This window comes from Scyliorhinus torazame, chromosome 1, assembly GCF_047496885.1.
Source record: "Scyliorhinus torazame isolate Kashiwa2021f chromosome 1, sScyTor2.1, whole genome shotgun sequence".
Taxonomy (NCBI): domain Eukaryota; kingdom Metazoa; phylum Chordata; class Chondrichthyes; order Carcharhiniformes; family Scyliorhinidae; genus Scyliorhinus; species Scyliorhinus torazame.
Window position 1 is genome coordinate 281854516 of NC_092707.1, and position 21658 is coordinate 281876173.

At 45.9% G+C, this 21658-nt stretch overlaps 1 protein-coding gene across 1 annotated transcript; it reads left to right on the plus strand.

The window, feature by feature from the left end:
• Positions 1-6003: 6003 nt before the first annotated feature.
• Positions 6004-19524, plus strand: prokr1b (prokineticin receptor 1b). The gene is made up of 3 exons (XM_072506751.1): positions 6004-6282; positions 6845-7389; positions 18376-19524. The coding sequence occupies exons 2-3, from the start codon at positions 6920-6922 to the stop codon at positions 19073-19075; spliced, it is 1170 nt and encodes a 389-aa protein (XP_072362852.1). The 5' UTR covers positions 6004-6282; positions 6845-6919; the 3' UTR covers positions 19076-19524.
• Positions 19525-21658: the final 2134 nt, after the last annotated feature.

A 21658-nucleotide genomic window follows, 5' to 3' on the forward strand; every position in this document is an offset into this window, starting at 1 on the left:
CATACCATTGAGGAGCAGAATTAGGCCATTTGTCCCATTGAGTCTGCTCTGCCATTCAATCATGGCTGATTTTGTTTCTCATCTCCATTCTCCTGCCTGCTCCCTGTAAACCCTGATCCCCTTATTAATCAACTATCTACAAAGAACCCATCTATCTCTGTCTTAAAGACAACCAGTGACTTGGCCTCCACAGCCTTCGGCGGTCGAGTTCCACAGATTCACTACCCTCTGGCTGAAGAATTTCCTTCCTCTTCAATTCCTCCTGTTCCCTTCCTGCCTGTGGAGTCTGAGCCTGCGGTGTGACCACCTCTCTATATGTGCTCCAGCACATGGACGCCCATGTGAAGCCTGAGGGCTCGTAAATCCCCCAGTTCAGTCATGTGACCGGTGATGCGCGTCCTCGGCCACCATGCACGCTGTCTGACCCGTGACCCACAGCCCTTGCCTTTGAGGGAGTCGTCCCCTGATCCAGACTTGGAGAGTGATCTAGCTGAGAGTGGTGAAACATTATTGATGATGGTCAATTGGTTGGATGGCGTGACTCTCGGGACTGTGAGAGGGCACAAAAACTAATAGAGTTCACTAACGGACATAGAGTGGATACTCACCTTGGACCTGCAGTCTTATTGCCATCACACCTGGGGTGTTCTGCCAATTCACCCCTGACTGCAGGAAAACTGATCTAAAGACAGTTTAATGCAGCACAGCCCCAGAGAGAAAAAACACTCAGCAAGAGTCAAAGGGTAGTTCTTGAAGCTGGGGGATACGCTGCTAGTTAATTTCTGCTTGTTAATTTTTGCTAGTTAATTTCCATTCAAAGCAGCTCTAATTAAAGAGAGAACTTTGTTGCACTAGTACTTCATCGATTGCGAGGTCTGCTTTAATAAGACTGTTGAAATAGTCAGTGTGAAGGCAGGCAGTAATCCATAGTATCTCATGGGACTGATGTTCTTCTGGACTCTGGGTCATCAGTCTGTTAATAAGATAGATTGTGCTGTTGAGAGGAATGAAGGATCTTTGAGTGTACTGGAAATTAATCGACTGTCATCCTCTCAACGTCTAGCCTGTTGAGACCTCTCAGGATTTAAAAAGTTTCGATCAAGCCGTCTCTTACACTTCGAAACTCTGGCGCAAGGTTTTTCAAAGTGCAGGTTGCGACCTACAGGTGGGTCACAGGCGGGTGTCGGGAGGGTCGCCGGATGATCAGTCACACCGTTCCCGCAGTGGTCCCAATCACATGAGAATTGCCTAATGGCCGCGACCGGCTTTTAAATTGAGCATGGTGGCTGCTGCCGGCTTTTAAATTAAAATAAATAAGGCTGTGCGGAGTCTTTGGGCCAGAAGAGGCAGCAGTGAGCAGGTCATGTGTCCAGCATGTACATTTGACGTCAAGCGGCTTGTATGTGCTTTTGGCACCAAATCACGGAACAGACCTCCTTCCATCTTCTAGCTGCTGGGAAGAGGACTGTAAAAATGGATCTTTTTCTTAAAAGTAAGAGATGGCCAGATACTCAAATCGGCAGTATACCTACTGGCGAGGACCTCGCAACTGTTTCTGCTGGAGAGATCTGCCCAGGAGAGTCCAGGGCAGGACAAAGCAGTGCTGGTGTTAGCTCTGTACACAGCTCCAAAGCCTCTGGTTAGCAGCCTACAAAGAAGAAATTTAACTTGGGAACAAGGAGTACAAAGATGATTTCTTCAGTTATGGTTTTGTCAATTGTGCTGCTGCAAATAAGGATGCAAAGCCCATGTGGGTTATATGCAGGGAAGTACTGGCAAATGAGAGCAGTTTCAGATTTTGAAAGAGAAGTAGTGGGTGACAAATTCCTTTTGAGTTTGAGACCCCAGGGTCAGTTATTAACTTACAGCACATTCCAAATTAAAAGACTGCACTTCTGTAGCTGAACTATGATACCACATTAAGAACACGGCAAAAGCCCATGAGGCTGTCAGCATTCTGGAGTAGCATCTCCCAGGAGTATGCAGTAAAACAAACATTTTGTTGCTATTGTCCTTACGACCACCTACATATGCGAGGTTAAAAACAGAAAGGAACTGGTTTAAATCTGCACCTGATATGTGCATTGCCCTCGCCCCCTGGAAACTTGATTGAAGTGAGATTGTGAGGACCAAGCAAGCTCCCCTTTCGCATTAAAGGGCCGTGAATGTAGTGTGCGTCATGCAGGTCGGCCGGCGTGGGTCGCGAAGGTCGGCCGCCTTGGGTCACGAAGGTCAGCCGGTTGGCAAGAGTGGTTCGCGGAGAAAGAATTCAAAAAACATTGCTCGAGCGGATACAAACCAAACCTCTCCAACCTTTTCTCATAAGACAGAACATGCATTCCTGGTATTAGTCTAGTAAACCTTCTCTGAACCGCTTCCAACAAATTTACATCTTTCCTTAAATAAGGAGACCAATACTGTACGCAATACTCCAGATATGGTCTCACCAGTGCCCTGTACAACTGAAGCATAACTTCTCTACCTTTGTAATCAATTCCTCTCGCAATAAACAATAACATTTTATTAGCTTTCCTAATTACTTGTATACCAGCCTTTCATGGTTTGTGCACAGGATACCCAGATCCCTCTGAATCTCAGAACTCTACAATCTCACCATTTAGATAATATGCCTCTTCTTTATTCTTCCTGCCAAAATGGACAATTTTGCATTTGCCCATGTTATACTCCATTTGCCAGATCTTTGACCACTCACTTAACCTATTTATGTCTCTATGTAGCCTCCTGATGTCCTCTTCACAATTTACTTTCCTACCTACCTTTGTGTCATCAACAAATTTTGCAACCAGACTTTCAATCCCTTCATCTAAATCATGTACATAACTTGTAAAAAGTTGAGGCTCCAGCACTGATCCTAAAGCACACCACTCATAACATCCTGCTGACCAGGAAAAAAATGTTTATGCCAACTCTGTTGTTAAATAGATTCAGGCCACCCCCCACTCTTCTTAATGCCAGGTCCCTCGACCAGACACTGAGTGACAACAACTGACTAGCAACCCTGACACAGTTTGCTTGTTGGGCTCCCCACATGGCAAGATTGGTTACTACCAGTGGCAGTGGGACGAGGCCCTTAAAGGGGCAGTAACTATCCACTTAACTACCCACTTAAGGAGCCCAATTGGTGGTGGGGCGGAAAGGTCATTCATAAGCCTTTCCACCACGGCCTTAATGAGGACGGAGGCAGGAAGGTGGCACGGACCCCACCTGATACCCATCCATCTGATTAAATGCCCCCCACCACCAAACTCTCCATGAGGGATTAACTTCTGTCCATTGTACCAGAACTTCTTTTTGAACTTTGTCAAAACATAATGAGACCACAAGGCAAAGGAGCAAAAGTAGACCATTCAACCCATCAAGTCTGCTCCACCATTCAGCTCGATCATGACTGATCTGATCTGATAATCCCAACTCCGCTTTCCTGTCTTATCTGCATTACCCTTGATTCCCTTGCTGATTAAAAATCTGCTTTTATAAAACATTATTTAAAGCCACCAACCATATTTTAATACACAACAGTTACTGAATTAAAATAAAGACCAGTGGATTTGTGTGAAATGTACCATGCAACAGGGCTACCATTGGTATGGAAAATGCAAGTTGTACCCTAAACATTGCACATCATCAATACACCACACTTGGTGGAGGAATAAGGTCTAATTTCCCGACGTTGGCTATTCTGCAGGGCTACAATATAAACTTGAGTTCTGAATTTGGATGAATGCTAGTAATGTCCCACAACTCAGAATGCTGCCACTGTGAGTAGTCCCAACAATTTGCGTTTGACTTTATAATAAAGAATTAGCTTTGCCACCTCCACAAGATTATGTTTTCAATCATTAAACGTTTATTTAATCCTCATTTTTAATTTACTTGTCCTGAGAAATCCACGTGTTGCTGGAAGCCTTCGCATTGTGTATCATTTGAAGCCTATACATTTCCTGTTTGAATGTTTCCTCACTGTCTTGTCTGCCTGTTGTTTTTATATGTTTCTGGGAAAGTTTAATTTTTACTTGCTAATTCTTCCATTCAAGCAACGATCTGACTTTTTCTTCAATATTTATAGCAGGGCTAATTATATACATTTGTGAAAAAGAGCAGCAATCAGTGGGAAACCGAGTTTCCCTTACCCTTGGGCCAATCCAAATTGACTCCAAAATTGGACAGAAACTATGGAAAATCAAGGCTGAGTCTAACTTTTCATTTTACATTACTACAAAATCAGCACTCTAACTCAGGAAGCAAATTAGCTGGGTTGAATTTTACTTGCCATTGGGGATGGGCTGGGAAGCAGGAAGGCTGGAAAAGCGGCACAGGAATTTGATGAGTGACATCCCTGATGACTTACTGCCAGAATACTATAATACCAGCATTGGGAAGGGTGGCACATTGCTCACATGCCAAGAGCCCAATTGAACACTGACGTAGCCAATTAAAGGCTTCTTTTCACCTCCTCTGGCATTCTATCAGCCACTGAGGGCAGTCTGCTGAATGGGGAGACTGCCTGATGAACCCTGGTGGCCTCCCTTCAGAGTCTGGTGTGTGTGTGGGTACAATTTAGCCCATGGAGGGAGCCCTTAGCGGCAATGGCCAACCCAAGTGAAATACCACCCCTGCCCTCAGTGACTTCCTCCCTCACATCTGCCCTGAACACTAGTGCCTGACTGGCCCTCTGCCCCCAGCCCCCCTCCCAAGACCCACTTGCCTGACTCTGAGGCTGCACAGCCCTTAACCTGTAGGTCCACATCCAGCAGTGTCCACCATTAGTCACAGTACTGCTAAGGCCGTTGGGTTGTTGGTCCTCTGACTGGCTGGTAGCTCTCTTGGGGGAAGTCCACCACCCTTAACAGCCATTTAATTGGTTGCTGCTGACAAGATGTGGCCCTGGGTTTCACTGACCACTTTCAGCCCCTGTGGTGGAACCCTCTCATCCACATAAAATCCAACCCATTCTCCAGCAATTAGTCAAGAATTGGAGATCCAGTAAAATCAATGGTAACAATCTCAGCAGGGATGGTTAATTTTTCCACATCCATTGAGTTTAAACTCGAATAGCTTTTGCTGCCAGGTTGGGCTATGGATTAAAGTTTACATCTATCTTTGCTGCTCTGGAACTGAGCTAAATTTCATTTAAGACCCTAAATACGCTATCCATCAGACTTCCAACGCTTGGAATCATAGCATGGTACAGGAGGCCATTCAGCCCATTGTGCTGAAATCCAATTAGTCCCACCCCCTATCCTTTCCTCGAGACCTTGCTACCTTTTCCCATTCGTGTACCTTTCCGATTCCCTCTGGGAAATCATGTTTGAATTGCATTTCCGATCACTGCACACAGGCTTTAATATCTTCCGCAGCTCTAGTCCTCATGTCATTGTTGAGCCATCAAGAAAGAGCTTTGCTCCTGACCGTGTAAAGGCAAGGTCATTGTTGAAGCTGCTCAAGGTGGAGGAGTGTTTCCGTAGCAACCCCTGCAGTGATGCCTCGTTGTGGCTTCACTTAGGCAGTCCCTCGGGATCGAGGATGAATTTTTATTTCATTCACTGAGGGGCTGTGGGTCCTGAGGTGACTGAGAAGTCTAATACTGGTGTGTATCGCGGCTGCAGCTGACCAACTCCGACTCCAAGCGTTGAGTAGTTGTCCCATTGACTACTGGACCAAATGATGCATTGGTGTGAAAGGCAGTTACCTCCACCCTGCTTCTGCGTCCAGCTGTTCTTCCTATCTCTATAGGGTCAGTGCTATAACATAGTCTGCTGCTGGGGCCCAGGCAGAGCATTGGCGAGTAGGTTCTTGGATGAATGGATAATATCTGAACCTCAACGTGGTGAAGGCTCCACCGAACAATCACAAACCAGCACAGGACAAACCAAGTTCTGCTTAGTCGAACAACAGTATCCCCTCCTTGTGAAACTCGGGGCGGTTCTTTGTCTCGTTTCCAAGGCGGAATATATTTCCGATGTTGGGACTGGCTGGGTCCTCCACAAGCTCTGTGTACCAATGAGTTTTATCTGTGGGGAGAAATGCGTCAGAGCCCTTGCTTGAGGTGACACGTACCATTGGATGGGAAAGATTCTTCAATGCGCGGAGTGTGGAGGAGCAGCTACATCATTTCGGGTCCTCTCTCGAAGTCTGAGTCACCCTATTCCGCAGGAGAGCAAAGGGGCTCGGTCAGAATGATTAAACTCGGAGGACACCCCGAAATCAGGGTCTAGAGTGACGAACATAAAGACCTGGAGGAACAAACTAGCTCCAGCTTTGGTAAGGAAATGAACTTCAGTCGCCCAGTGCGTTTGCAGGTTGCACGTTTCACAATCGTGTTATTGTTATTATTCTTTTTAAAAACATTGACATGTTCACAATTACATGTTGCAAAAAGCGAAGTTATATTCCTTCTGAAGTTTTATTTCTTCAACGTGTCAGTATTTGAATTGCATGGAAAAGGCTGGAGATCTCAGTGGGCGAAATTCTAAATACACCTCATCAAAAATTAAATTCAATACAACATATTGGTCCATGTATTGAGCAGAATAATATAAGGGTTCGCTTTAAGTTTTTATTCATCTTATTCGCGTGGTGAGACTATCTCAACGCACTGTCCATCAAATATATAAATTAATGTAGACATCTTGATGTTGCTGTTAAAAATCTTTAATCGTTAAACACCGACACGTTGTAAAATCACTTACTGTAACTGGACACTTACTAAGGTCGCAGATTAACATCATCTTACTGCCTTTTTTCTGCAGTATTTTTTGACTAGATGTATGACTAGTGTGAGTAACCAGATACTAACTGCTCTATCTCTATCTCTAATATATAGATATTCCAGCTCTCTGTCTCAAGTCTTTTCATCTCTCACAAGCCAAGACTAAAGACCGATTTCTTTCGTTTTACAATGAGCGACCAATGCGGAGACTTTGCTGAAGTTTATCAGCCCTTCCCCGACCAGCAGGAGTTGAGAAATCTGCTTCTATCCAGGAATGCGAGCTGCGGGGATTGGGACTACGACATCTCCCGGTCTGAGAAGCAGGATTTCACGGTGGACAGGACTTTCGGAACGGCGAGGATACTGGTGGGGGTGGCCCTGGTCTGCATCATGTTGGTCTGCGGAGTGGGCAACTTTATCTTCATTGTGACCCTGGCTCGCTACAAGCAACTGCGGAACCTGACCAACCTGCTGATCGCCAATCTGGCCATCTCCGACCTGCTAGTGGCCGTGGTCTGCTGTCCCTTTGAGTTCGATTACTATGTGGTTAAACAGCTTTCCTGGGAGCATGGCCACACACTGTGTGCCTCCGTCAACTATCTCCGCACCGTCTCACTCTATGTGTCCACAAATGCCCTTCTGGCCATTGCAACAGATCGGTAAGTGTGTGTCCACCTGAGTGCTCAGAGTCAGAGTATCCCATACACAGACTGCTGACTGTGTGGGTACACATTGTAGCTGAGAGCGGCAGACATTTGGCAATCGGTCTATTTAGATTGAAGCAAATAGTAAATATCTTTCACAGTACATTTTACATTTGGAAACTCCCTCTATTAAAAACAACCAAAGCTGTGACAGTGGTTTCCACCTCACGTTTTTCACAGCTACCAGCACGTTTAATCCCTTTCATTTCCTTATCTTCTAATCTCGGAAAGGATGAGACAGAACGAGATACAGGTGCTAGCAGTCACCAGGAAATTGCCAGATCTCTCCCTGTCACCTCACCTCAGGGATCCACTGTATCGCCCTATTCCTGGGATCCACTGTATATCACCATCTCCCCACCCCTGGGATCTACGATATCACCCTGTCCCCACTATCTCTCCCCATCATGGGAATCCACTATCTCTCCCCTCTCCCCATCACAGGAATCCACTATCTCTCCCATCACGGGAACCCACTATCTCTCCCATCACGGGAACCCACTATCTCTCCCATCAGAGGAATCCACTATCTCTCCCATCACGAGTACCCACTATCTCTCCCATCACAGGAATCCACTATCTCTCCCATCACGGGAATCCACTATCTCTCCCATCATGGGAAACCACTATCTCTCCTATCACGGGAACCCGCTATCTCTCCCATCACAGGAATCCACTATCTCTCCCACCACGGGAATCCACTATCTCTCCCATCACAGGAATCCACTATCTCTCCCCATCATGGGAACCCACTATCACTCCCATCAGTGGAAACCACTATCTCTCCCATCACGGGAATCCACTATCTCTCCCATCACAGGAACCCACTATCTCTCCCATCACGGGAACCCACTATCTCTCCCATCACGGGAATCCACTATCTCTCCCATCACGGGAACCCACTATCTCTCCCATCACGGGAACCCACTATCTCTCCCATCACAGGAATCCACTATCTCTCCCATCACGGGAATCCACTATCTCTCCCATCATGGGAATCCACTATCTCTCCCATCACGGTAATCCACTATCTCTCCCATCACGGGAATCCACTATCTCTCCCATCACGGGACCCACTATCTCTCCCATCACGGGAACCCGCTATCTCTCCCATCACAGGAATCCACTATCTCTCCCCATCATGGGAACCCACTATCACTCCCATCACAGGAATCCACTATCTCTCCCGTCATGGGAATTCACTATCTCTCCCATCACGGGAATCCACTATCTCTCCCATCACAGGAACCCACTATCTCTCCCATCACAGGAATCCACTATCCCATCACAGGAACCCACTATCTCTCCCATCACAGGAATCCACTATCTCCCCCGCCATGGGAATCCACTATCTCTCACATCATGGGGATCCACTATCTCTCCCCATCATGGGAACCCACTATCTCTCCTATCACAGGAATCCACTATCTCTCCCGTCACGGGAATCCACTATCTCTCCCATCACGGGAACCCACTATCTCTCCCATCACGGGAACCCACTATCTCTCCCATCACGGGAACCCAGTATCTCTCCCATCACGGGAACCCACTATCTCTCCCATCACGGGAATCCACTATCTCTCCCATCACGGGAACCCACTATCTCTCCCATCACAGGAATCCACTATCTCTCCCATCACGGGAATCCACTATCTCTCCCATCACAGGAACCCACTATCTCTCCCATCACGGGAACCCACTATCTCTACCATCACAGGAATCCACTATCTCTCCCTTTCCCCATCACAGGAAGCCACTATCTCTCCTCTCTCCCCATCACAGGTACCACTATCTCTCCCCATCACAGGAATCCACTATCTCTCCCCAACACAGGAATCAACTATCTCTCCCCATCACAGGAAGTCACTCTCTCCCAATCACCTGAATCCATTATCTCTCCCATCACAGGAATCCACTATCTCTCCCATTACAGGAATCTATTATCTCTCCCATCATAGGAATTCACTATCTCTCCCAAGAACAAACAAAGAACAACGGAAAGTACAGCACAGGAACAGGCCCTTCGGCCCTCCAAGCCTGTGCCAACCATGCTGCCCGTCTAAACTAAAATCTTCTACACTTACTGGCTCCGTATCCCTCTATTCCCATCCTATTCATGGATTTGTCAAGATGCCCCTTAAATGTCACTATCGTCCCTGCTTCCACCACCTCCTCCGGCAGCGAGTTCCAGGCACCCACTACACTCTGTGTAAAAAAACTTGCCTCGTACATCTCCTCTAAATCTTGTCCCTCGCACCTTAAAACTATGCCCCTAGTAATTGACCCCTCTACCCTGGGAAAAAGCCTCTGACTATCCACTCTGTCTATGCCCCTCATAATTTTGTAGACCTCTATCAGGTCGCCCCTCAACCTCCGTCATTCCAGTGAGAGCAAACCGAGTTTATTCAACCGCTCCTCATAGCTAATACCAGGCAACATCATGGTAAATCTCTTCTGCACCCTCTCTAAAGCCTCCATATCCTTCCGGTAGTGTGGCGATCAGAATTGAACACTATACTCCAAGTGTGGCCTAACTAAGTTTCTGTACAGCTGCAACATAGATTACCATTGATTATCATAGAATTTACAGGGCAGAAGGAGGCCATTCGGCCCATCGAGTCTGCACCAGCTCTTGGAAAGAGCACCCCACCCAAGGTCAACACCTCCACCCTATCCCCATAACCCCACCCAACACTAAGGGCAATTTTGGACACTAAGGGCAATTTATCATGGCCAATCCACCTAACCTGCACATCTTTGGACTGTGGAAGGAAACCGGAGCACCCGGAGGAAACCCACGCACACACGGGGAGAACGTGCAGACTCCGCACAGACAGTGACCCAAGCCAGAATCGAATCGGGGACCCTGGAGCTGTGAAGCAATTGTGCTATCCACAATGCTACCGTGCTGCCCCAAAACTTAATTCAAATTCTGGGGACCCCAGAGTACTCGGATTATCTGGATTAATAGTCCAGTGATAATGCCACTACGCCACCACCTACCCTCAACATGACTTGGCAATTCTTATTCTCAGTGCCCCGGCCAATGAAGGCAAGCATGCCGTATGCCTTCGTGACTACCGTCTCCATCTTTGTTGCCCCTTTCAGTGACCTGTGGACCTGTGCACCTAGATCTCTCTGACTGTCAATACTCTTGAGGGATCTACCATTCACTTTATATTCCCTAACTGCATTAGACCTTCCAAAATGCATTACCTCACATTTGTCCGGATTAAACTCCATCTGCCATCTCTCCGCCCAAGTCTCCAAACGATCTAAATCCTGCTGTATCCTCTGACAGTCCTCATCGCTATACGCAATTCCACCAACCTTTGTGTCATCAGCAAACTTACTAATCAGACCAGTTACATTTTCCTCCAAATCATTTATATATGCTAAGAACAACAAAGGTCCCAGCACTGATCCCTGCGGAACACCACTCGTCACAGCCCTCCAATCCATTGCTACTCTCTGCCTCTGTGACCTAGCCAATTCTGTATCCATCTTGCCAGCTCATCCCTGATCCCATGTGACTTCACCTTTTGAACCAGTCTGCCATGAGGGACCTTGTCAAGGCCTTACTGAAGTCCATATAGACAACATCTACTGTCCTACCTGCATCAATCATCTTTGTGACCTCTTCGAAAAACTCTTATCAAGTTAGTGAGACACAACCTCCCCTTCACAAAACCATGCTGCCTCTCGCTAATACATCCATTTGCTTCCAAATGGGAGTAGATCCTGTCTCGAAGAATTCTCTCCAGTAATTTCCCTACCACTGACGTAAGGCTCACTGGCCTGTAGTCCCCTGGATTATCCTTGCTACTCTTCCTAAACAAAGGAACAACATTAGCTATTCACCTGTCCTCCGGGACATCACCTGAAGACAGTGAGGATCCAAAGATTTCTGTCAAGGCCTCAGCAATTTCCTCTCTAGCCTCCTTCAGTATTTTGGGTAGATCCCATCAGGCCCTGGGGACTTATCTACATTAATATTTTTCAAGACGCCCAATGCCTCGTCTTATTGGACCTCAATGTGACCCAGGCTTTCTACACATCCTTCTCCAGACTCAACATCCATCAATTCCTTCTCTCCCCATCACAGGAATCCACTCTCTTCCCATCACAGGAATCCACTTTTTCTCCCCATCACAGGAATCCACTCTCTCTCCTTCACTGGAATCCACTCTCTCCCCATCACAGGAATCTACTATCTCCCTATCACAGGAATCCACTATCTCTACCATCACAGAAATCCACTATCTCTCCCCATCACAGAAATCCACTATCTCTCCCCATCACAGGAATCCAATGTCTCTCCTATCACAGGAATCCACTATCTCTCCCCATCACAGGAATCTACAATTTCTCCCATCGCAAGAATCCACTATCTCTCCCCATCACAGGAATCCACTATCTCCCCCCTCTCCCCATCACAGGAATCCACTATCTCCCCATCACAGGAATCCACTCTCTCCCCATGATAGGAATCAATTCTCTCCCCATCACAGGAATCCACTTTCCCTCCATCACAGGAATCCATGCTCTCCCCATCACAGGAATCCACTCTCTCCCCATCACAGGAAACCACTCTCTCCCCATCACAGGGATCCACTATCTCTCCCCACCACAGGAATCCACTATCTCTCCCCTTCACAGGAATCCACTATCTCTCCCCTCTCCCCATCACAGGAATCCACTATCTCTCCCATCACAGGAATCTACTATCTCCCTATCACAGGAATCCACTATCTCTCCCATCACAGCAATCGACTATCTCTCCTAATCACAGGAATCCAATGTCTCTCCTATCGCAGGAATCCACTATCTCTCCCCATCACAGGAATCCACTATTTCCCCATCACAGGAATTCAGTATCTCTCCCCACCACAGGAATCCATTATCTCTCCCCATCACAGGAATCCACTATCTCTCCCCGCCTCTCCAGTCCCATGAATCGTGTGTAATCCACTATTCTCTGCCATTGCCACCGAACACAGTGAAACGCTGGATCAGCCTTGCAATTAAAACACATTAAGAAAATTGAAACAGAACAATGTTCCCCCGTGGCCGGTCCACAGCATTAATGAAAAGGGGAAGGTGCTGGGAACATTCAGCAGGTCAGTCAGCTCCTGTGGGGAGCGAAACTCAATTCCAGGTTGATAACCTTTCATCTGAATCATTTTCCTCTCTCCACAGACGCTGGCGGAGCTGCTGAGGATTTTTCCGGCATTTCCTGTTTTTATTACATTTCAGCTCACTGGCGAACACCACATTTGAGTTTGTGCAGGGAGTGCGAGGAAAGGCATTAAGTCCTCTTTCAGCCAGTACAGAGACGATGGGCCAAATGGCCTCCTGCGCCATAACAATTCTATGATTCTTGTTTGATTCTTTTGTTAATATTTTAAGTTGTGCTTTCCAATAAACTGCTGGGTGGCTATCAGCTCATTTAAACATCCCAAATTTATTGGTTGGAGGAGAAAGAGTTTTAAACCCAAATGTGTCTGTGACATTGACAATGATAGATTCCTATCAAAGTGTTTTTCTTGCACGATACAGAATTATTATTTTCAAATCTCTTATACAGTTAGACAGTGATGGATGGTTGGGTTATATGGGGATTAATCGCTGTGTTATATGGATGAATACAGTTTACAAATACCTTGTGCACATTTAAACTTTCAATGGTAGAAACAAATTGTTTATACCAGGTGAAAGAATAATTCATAACGTTTGATCCAAAACACCGTCACATTTCTGATTCTCCAACAGTTCATCATTTATTCCAGTAGCCATTTTCAATCAGTCCCGCATCACGGTACTTAAAACTATCTGAATTATGCATTTACACGTCTATCTCTGTTGTGTTCAAACCCCAAGTTTTTGAAGTTTAATATTGCACCTGCAATTTATAAAAGCCCTGTACATGTCGTAGAGTGGATCATATACAGTGGTGGATCATATACAGCGGTGGATCATATACAGTGATCTTGTGCAGTGCTTGATCTTGCACCGTGGCTCTTGTACAGCGTTGGGCCTTATATAGTGTAGGGCCTTGTATAGTGTTGGGCATTATATAGTGTTGGATCTTGCACGGTGGTTGACCATGTACAGTGTTTGATCTTATACAGTGCTGGATGTTGTAGTGCTGGATCTTGCACAGTGATGGGTCTCGCACAGTGATGAATGGGCCTTGCATGGCACCAGGTCTTGCACAGCGCATCTAAAGCAGTGATCAATCTTGTACTGTGGTAGGTCTTGTACAGTGACGGGTCTTGTACAATGTATCTGATAGAATGCTTCATCTTGCACAGTGATGGATCTTGTCCTGTGATGGATCCTGCACAACGCTGGATCCTGCACATCGGATCTAATACAGTCTTTGATCTTGTACGGTGGTGGGTATTGTACAGTGATCAATCTTTTACAGTGATCAAACTTGTACAGGGACTCTAACACAGCGATCGATCTTGTACAGCGGGATCGTATACAGTGATGGATTTTGCACAGTGAATCTAATAGAGCGCTTGATCTTGCAGGCTGTTCAATATTGTAAGTGCTGGATCTTGTACAGTGGATGCTGGATCTTGTACAGTGGATCTAATAAAGTGCTCGATCTTATGCAGTACCTGATCTTGGGCAATTCTGGATCGTGTTTCCTGATCTTGTACAGTGCTTGATCTTGTACAATAAGACCATAAGACATAGGAGTGGAAGTAAGACCATTCGGCCCATCGAGTCCACTCCACCATTCAATCATGGCTGATTTCAACTCCATTTACCCGCTCTCTCTCCATAGCCCTTAATTCCTCGAGAAATCAAGAATTTATCAACTTCTGTCTTAAAGACACTCAACGTCCCGGCCTCCACCGCCCTCTGTGGCAATGAATTCCACAGACCCACCACTCTCTGGCTGAAGAAATTTCTCCTCATCTCTGTTCTAAAGTGACTCCCTTTTATTCTAAGGCTGTGCCCCAGGGTCCTAGTCTCCCCTGTTAATGGAAACAACTTCCCTACATCCACCCTATCTAAGCCGTTCATTATCTTGTAAGTTTCTATTAGATCTCCCCTCAACCTCCTAAACTCCAATGAATATAATCCCAGGATCCTCAGACGTTCATCGTATGTTAGGCCTACCATTCCTGGGATCATCCGTGTGAATCTCCGCTGGACCCGCTCCAGTGCCAGTATGTCCTTCCTGAGGTGTGGGGCCCAAAATTGCTCACAGTATTCTAAATGGGGCCTAACAATGCTTTACAAAGCTTCAGAAGTACATCCCTGCTTTTATATTCCAAGCCTCTTGAGATGAATGACAACATTGCATTTGCTTTCTTAATTACGGACTCAACCTGCAAGTTTACCTTTAGAGAATCCTGGACTAGGACTCCCAAGTCCCTTTGCACTTCAGCATTATGAATTTTGTCACCGTTTAGAAAATAGTCCACGCCTCTATTCTTTTTTCCAAAGTGCAAGACCTCGCACTTGCCCACGTTGAATTTCATCAGCCATTTCTTGGACCACTCTCCTAAACTGTCCAAATCTTTCTGCAGCCTCCCCACCTCCTCCATACTACCTGCCCCTCCACCTATCTTTGTATCATCGGCAAACTTAGCCAGAATGCCCTCAGTCCCGTCATCTAGATCGTTAATATATAAAGAGAACAGCTGTGCCCCAACACTGAACCCTGCGGGACACCACTTGTCACCGGTTGCCATTCCGAAAAAGAACCTTTTATCCCAACTCTCTGCCTTCTGCCTGACAGCCAGTCGTCAATCCATGTTAGTACCTTGCCTTGAATACCATGGGACCTTATTTTACTCAGCAGTCTCCCGTGAGGCACCTTATCAAAGGCCTTTTGGAAGTCAAGATAGATAACATCCATTGGCTCTCCTTGGTCTAACCTATTTGTTATCTCTTCAAAGAACTCTAACAGGTTTGTCAGGCAAGACCTCCCCTTACTAAATCCATGCTGACTTGTCCTAATCCGACCCTGCACTTCCAAGAATTTAGAAATCTCATCCTTAACAATGGATTCTAGAATCTTGCCAACAACCGAGGTTAGGCTAATTGGCCTATAATTTTCCATCTTTTTCCTTGTTCCCTTCTTGAACAGGTGGGTTACAACAGCGATTTTCCAATCCTCTGGTACTTTCCCTGACTCCAGTGACTTTTGAAACATCATCACCAACGCCTCCACTATTTCTTCAGCTATCTCCTTTAGAACTCTAGGATGTAGCCCATCTGGGCCTGGAGATTTATCCATTTTTAGACCTCTTAGTTTCTCTAGCACTTTCTCCTTTGTGATGGCTACCATATTCAACTCTGTCCCCTGACTCTCCGGAATTGTTGGGATATGACTCATGTCTTCTACTGTGAAGACTGAGGCAAAGTACTTATTCCGTTCATCGGCTATTTCCTTGTCTCCCATCACAAAATTACCAGCGTCATTTTGGAGCGGCCCAATGTCAACTTTTGCCTCCCATTTGTTTTTAATGTATTTAAAGAAACTTTTACTATCATTCCTAATGTTACTGGCTAGCCTACCTTCAAATTTGATCCTCTCTTTCCTTATCTCTCTCTTTGTTAGCCTCTGTTTGTTTTTGTAGCCTTCCCAATCTTCTGACTTCCCACTACTCTTTGCCACATTATAGGCTTTCTCTTTTGCTTTGATGCATTCCCTAACTTCCTTTGTCAGCCATGGCTGCCTAATCCCCCCTCTGATAACCTTTCTTTTCTTTGGGATGAACCTCTGTACTGTGTCCTCAATTACTCCCAGAAACTCCTACCATTGCTGTTCTACTGTCTTTCCCACTAGGCTCTGCTCCCAGTCGATTTTCGTCAGTTCCTCCCTCATTCCCCTGTAGTTACCTTTACTTAACTGTAATACCTTTACATCTGATTCTACTTTCTTTCTTTCAAATTGGAGATTGAATTCGACCATATTATGATCACTGCCTCCTAAGTGCTCCCTTACTTTAAGATCTTTAATCACGTCTGGCTCATTACATAACACTAAGTCCAGAATGGCCTGACCCCTCGTGGGCTCCATCACAAGCTGTTCCAAAAAGCCCTCCTGTAAACATTCAATGAATTCCCTTTCCTTGGGTCCACTGGCAGTATTATTTACCCAGTCCACCTGCATATTAAAGTCCCCCATGATCACTGTGACCTTGCCTTTCTGACATGCACTTTCTATTTCGTGGTGCATCTTGTGCCCCTGGTCCTGACCACTGTTAGGAGGCCTGTATATAACTCCCATTATGGTTTTTTTGCCTTTGTGGTTCCTCAACTCTACCCACACAGACTCCACATCATCCGACCCCATGTCGTTTCGTGCTATTGATTTAATTTCATTCCTAATTAACAAGGCAACCCGGCAACCCCGCCCCCTCTGCCCACCTCTCTGTCTTTTCGATAGGTTGTGAATCCCTGGATGTTTAAATGCCAGTCCTGAACCCCCTGCAACCATCTCTCTGTGATGCCTACCACATCATACCTGCCAGTCACAATCTGGGCCACAAGCTCATCTACCTTGTTCCGTACACTGCGCGCATTTAAATATAGCACCTTTAATTCTCTATTGACTGTCCCTTTTTGTTTTCTTAGTGTGGTGGACCTTGGTTTACTGAGCCTTTCCATACACTGTGTCATATTTTGTGGGATGGGGACTATTGTAACCTCTCCTGAGTTATGTCTTTTCGTGCTTTTTTGTATTCCTAAGCAGCTACACTTCCCACTGATTACTTCACCTCTTGGTTCCCTGACTTTCCCTTCCCCCCCCAATCTTTAGTTTAAAGTCCTATTGACCACCCTATTTACTCTTTTCGACAGAACACTGGTCCCAGCTCGGTTCAGGTGGAGACCATCCCAACGGTATAGGTCCCCCCTGTCCCAAAACTGATGCCAGTGTCCCATGAAAAGGAACCCCTCATTCCCACACCACCCTTTCAGCCACGTGTTAACTTCCCTTATTCTTGCCTCCCTATGCCAATTTGCACGTGGCTCGGGCAGTAATCCGGAGATTATGACCGTTGAGGACCTGTTTTTTAATTTGAATCCTAGCTCTTTATAATCTCTAAACAGGTCCTCTTTCCTAGACTTGCCTATGTTGTTGGTACCGACATGGACCACAACAACTGGATCCTCCCCCTCCCTCTCCAGTATCCTTTCAAGCCGGTCAGAGATGTCCCGCTCCCTAGCACCGGGCAGGCAACATACCATGCGGGACTCTTTATCCTGCTCACAAAGGATACTATCTATCCCCCTGATAATAGAATCCCCTACAACTACAACTTGCCTATTTACTGCCTCCCCTTGAATGGCCTGCTGAACCATGGTGCCTTGGTCAGCTGACTCATCCTTCCTGCAACCCTGTTCGCCATCCACACAGGGAGCAAGTGCCTCATACCTGTTGGACAGAGTCAAGGGCTGAGGCTCCTGAGTTCCTGACTGCTGGTTCCCTTTACCTGCCTGACTTGCAGTCACACCCTGCTGTCCCTGGCCACTAGCAGGATTTAAATTACTTACTCTGACAGGTGTGACTGCCTGCCTCCTGAAACACAGTGTCCAGGTAAGTCTCCCCCTCCCGGATGTGCCTCAGTGTTTGAAGCTCAGACTCCAGCTCATCAACTCTGAGCCGGAGCTCTTCGAGCAGCCAACACTTACTGCAGATGTGGTCGCTGCAGCTCGCAATGGGATCTGCCAGCTCCCACATCAAGCAGCTCAAGCACATCACCTGACCAGCCATCACTAATTAATTAATTTAATTTACGTTTATGGTGGGGGCAGCTTCAACCAATCAGACACTACCCTGCACTTTTAACTGAAAAACAGCACAATTAGATTAACCACTTACCGTAATAAGGAGCCCAGCAGAGGATGTGGCTCAATGTTGGGTATTTTAGAGTGATGGATGATCATTGTTATTTCCCTTTGCCATAGGTATTTAGCCATTGTGCACCCGCTGAAACCGCGAATGAAGTACCAGACCGCCTATTTGCTAATCGGAGTAGTGTGGGTCGCCTCCCTTCTCATGGCCTTCCCCTCTGCCTACTTCACTGCCGAGACCACCATTCCGCACACCAGAACACAGAACAAGATCTTCTGTGGGCAGATCTGGCCGGCAGAGCAGCAGGTTTCCTATAAGTCGTACTTCCTCTTCATCTTTGTCCTGCAGTTCCTGGGGCCCTCCCTCAGCATGGGCCTCTGCTATGCACAGATCTCCAGAGAACTTTGGTTTAAGAGGGTGCCTGGTTTTCAGACTGAGCAGATTCGGAAGAGGTTAAGGTGTAGGCGGAAGACTGTATTGGTGCTCATGAGCATATTGACTGTGTACATCCTCTGCTGGGCTCCTTATTACAGCTTCACCATCGTCCGCGATTTCTACCCCACTCTGGTTTTGAAGCAAAAACACTACCTAACAGTCTTCTACATGGTCGAGTGCATTGCCATGAGCAACAGCATGATCAATACCATGTTTTTTGTCACGGTTAAGAACAACACGATGAAATACTTTAAGAAAATGGTTCTGCAGAAGTGGAAATCCACTTCTGCTGGGAGCAGCAAATCAGCTCAAGAGCAAGATGTGAGATCGACTGGGATGCCAGGGTCAGATGACTTAAATCAACTGCAACTCAAATAGAAGCTCCCGATGATGGAGGGTCCAGTAGGCTACTTCACCTGCTTTAGTGTGTTCAGAGACCCAGGGATTTGAGACAACATCGCTCAGCCCTTGTAGCTTTGTCTTGTTCTTCTGACTCACAATGGTGTGTTTCAAATCTCTTTGCTCATACATTGCAAATATTGGGCAATCACTGGCAGAACCTGGCATCAGTTACTCAGAAACAAGCGTTGTAATGTGTTGTATTTTGCCTTGAGTTATTTTTCATCCCACCCCCACCCGCACTGTGTAGGTATTTCCAGACCAAATTGCAATCGTTATTTATTTATGGTTGGATGTATTGTCAAAATCGGTTGCCCCTACCATTCTTCAGCTATTATTCTTCAATTATTCCCATAATTGTCTGCAGAATCAGTAAATATTGTACAGAATTAAAAATTGATATGGTTAAAGCAAAAACACAAATAAAAGAAATCATAGCAAAAAACGGCTCATTTGAAATCAATTCTAAGGGAAATTCCTGTAACTATTGTCAGCGAACAATTATTTAATATTTTGAGATATTGAGGTCTGTGGGTTTAGTGGCCACAGCTGCTTTAAGGAGAGAATTTCATGCATTTTGGGATGTTAAGATATGATTACTAATAATAAAATGCTGGAAATACTCTGTAGATCTGGCAGATTCTGTGAATAGAGATAGTTAACATTTCAGATCGGTGATCAGAATGGAAAAGTTAGAAATTTAATAGGCTTTATCTAGGGGAGGGGGGGTGGGAAAAATAACAAAAGGGAAAGTCTGTGTTAGGGTGGAAGAGAGAACAGAAGAAATAGGAGCCGGAGTAGAAAACCTGCTCCACCATTCAACACCAACAGGGCCGATCTTGGGTTTCAACTCCATTTCCCGCCCATTCTCCATATCCCTTAATTTCCTGCAAGATCAAAAGTCTGCCTAACCCACAGCGTTAAATATATTCAACGATGGAACATCCACAACCCTATGGGGTAAAGAATTCTAAATATTTGCATCTCTTTGAGTGAAGACATTTCCACTCATCTCAGTCTGAAATGATTGGCCCCCTTATCCTGGGACTGTGCCCGTGTGTTAGAACCATGGAAAAGGTGCTGCCTCACGATGCTGAGGACTCGGGTTCGACCCCGGCCCCAGGTCACTGTCCATGTGGAATGTACACATTCTCCCCGTGACTGTGTGGGTCTCACCCCCACAACCCAAAGATGTGCAGGGTAGGTGGATTGGCCACACTAAGTTTCCCCTTGATTGGAAATTTTGTTTTTAATCTGTAAAAAAATATATTTATTAAAAAAAAGAACGATAGAAAAGTTAGGGTGCAGAAAGAGGCCATTCAGCCCATCATATCTACGCCAACCAAAAAGAAAAAACAGTATACTAGCTACTGTTTTTAATCCCATTTTCCAGCCCCTGGCCTGTGTCCTTGCAGGTTACAGCACTTCTTAGGTTCCCCGACCAGTGGAAACAATCTCTTGGTGTCCACTCTCTCAAGTCCCTTCAGAATTTTCTGGGTTTCAGTGAGGCTTTGTAGGTTTCAGTTGCGGATGGCAAGGTGGCATGTTAGCACTGCTGCCTCACAGTGGCAGAGACCCGGGTTCAATTCTGACCTCGGGTGACTGTGTGGAGTTTGCACTTTCTCCCCGTGTCTGCGTGGGTTTCCTCCGGGTGCTCCGGTTTCCTCCCAGGTTAGGTAGATTAGCTATGCAAAATTGCCCCATAGTTTCCAAAAGGTTCGGTAGGGTTACAGGGATGGGGTGGGGGAGTGGGCCTTGGGGGGGGGGGGGGGGTGCTCTTTCAGAGGGTCGGTGCAGACTCGATGGGCTGAGTGGTCTCCTTCTGTGCTGTCGGAATTCTATGATTCCTCTATGAGATCGCCTGTCATTCTTCTAAACTCCAGAGAATAGAAACCAGGGGAGATTAATGCCCAAAAGGTTGATTGTGCAAAGCCAAATTAATGGAACATGATTCTAATTGCAATGATTACAGTCTCTATGTGTGTGTATGTGCGTCTGGTGAGGCATGCCATGTTGGATATCATTCAAACAATCATCTCAACAGAGGCATTAAGGCAGCTTCAATTTTCCATTTAAATTATGCTATTTGGCTGGTAACTGCCCCTGGATCTCATCAGCATCTATTGAATCGATGGAAAAGAAAAGTATTTTTAAGAAAGTAGCAGAGCCCCAGGAACCGATACAAATGTTCTTCAGACAGAAAATTAACAGCTGCTCTCCTAATCACTTTTAAGGCTCCATGTATGAGTTGAGCAGCAGCAGCTTAAAGCACTTTTCTTGAATTCTGAATACTGACTATGGTCACATCTGTTGCACATTATCTGCATTTTGTGTGAAAGAACATTGTGCTCCAGTTTAAAGTAAATTTATACTGGTTACTGGTTTCCGAAAAGCTTTTGTGATGGTGCTGAATCCTCTCTGTGACTCTGCCTGTCCCTCAGTCCTAACAGCTGTCCAGTGAATAATGTGACAATATTTGAAGTAACATTTTAAACATCATAATACAAATGTGACTTCAAATTGCATTATTTTATGGAAAATTAGTGTATCCATAATTAACTA

What these genes read in the sequence shown, in the direction of transcription:
- prokr1b (XM_072506751.1), top strand. Translation starts at nt 6,920, where the DNA reads ATGAGCGACCAATGCGGAGACTTTGCTGAAGTTTATCAGCCCTTCCCC. An exon ending in CTGGCCATTGCAACAGATCG is followed by an intron (nt 7,390 to 18,375) that starts GTAAGTGTGTGT and finishes CCTTTGCCATAG; the next exon opens with GTATTTAGCCATTGTGCACC.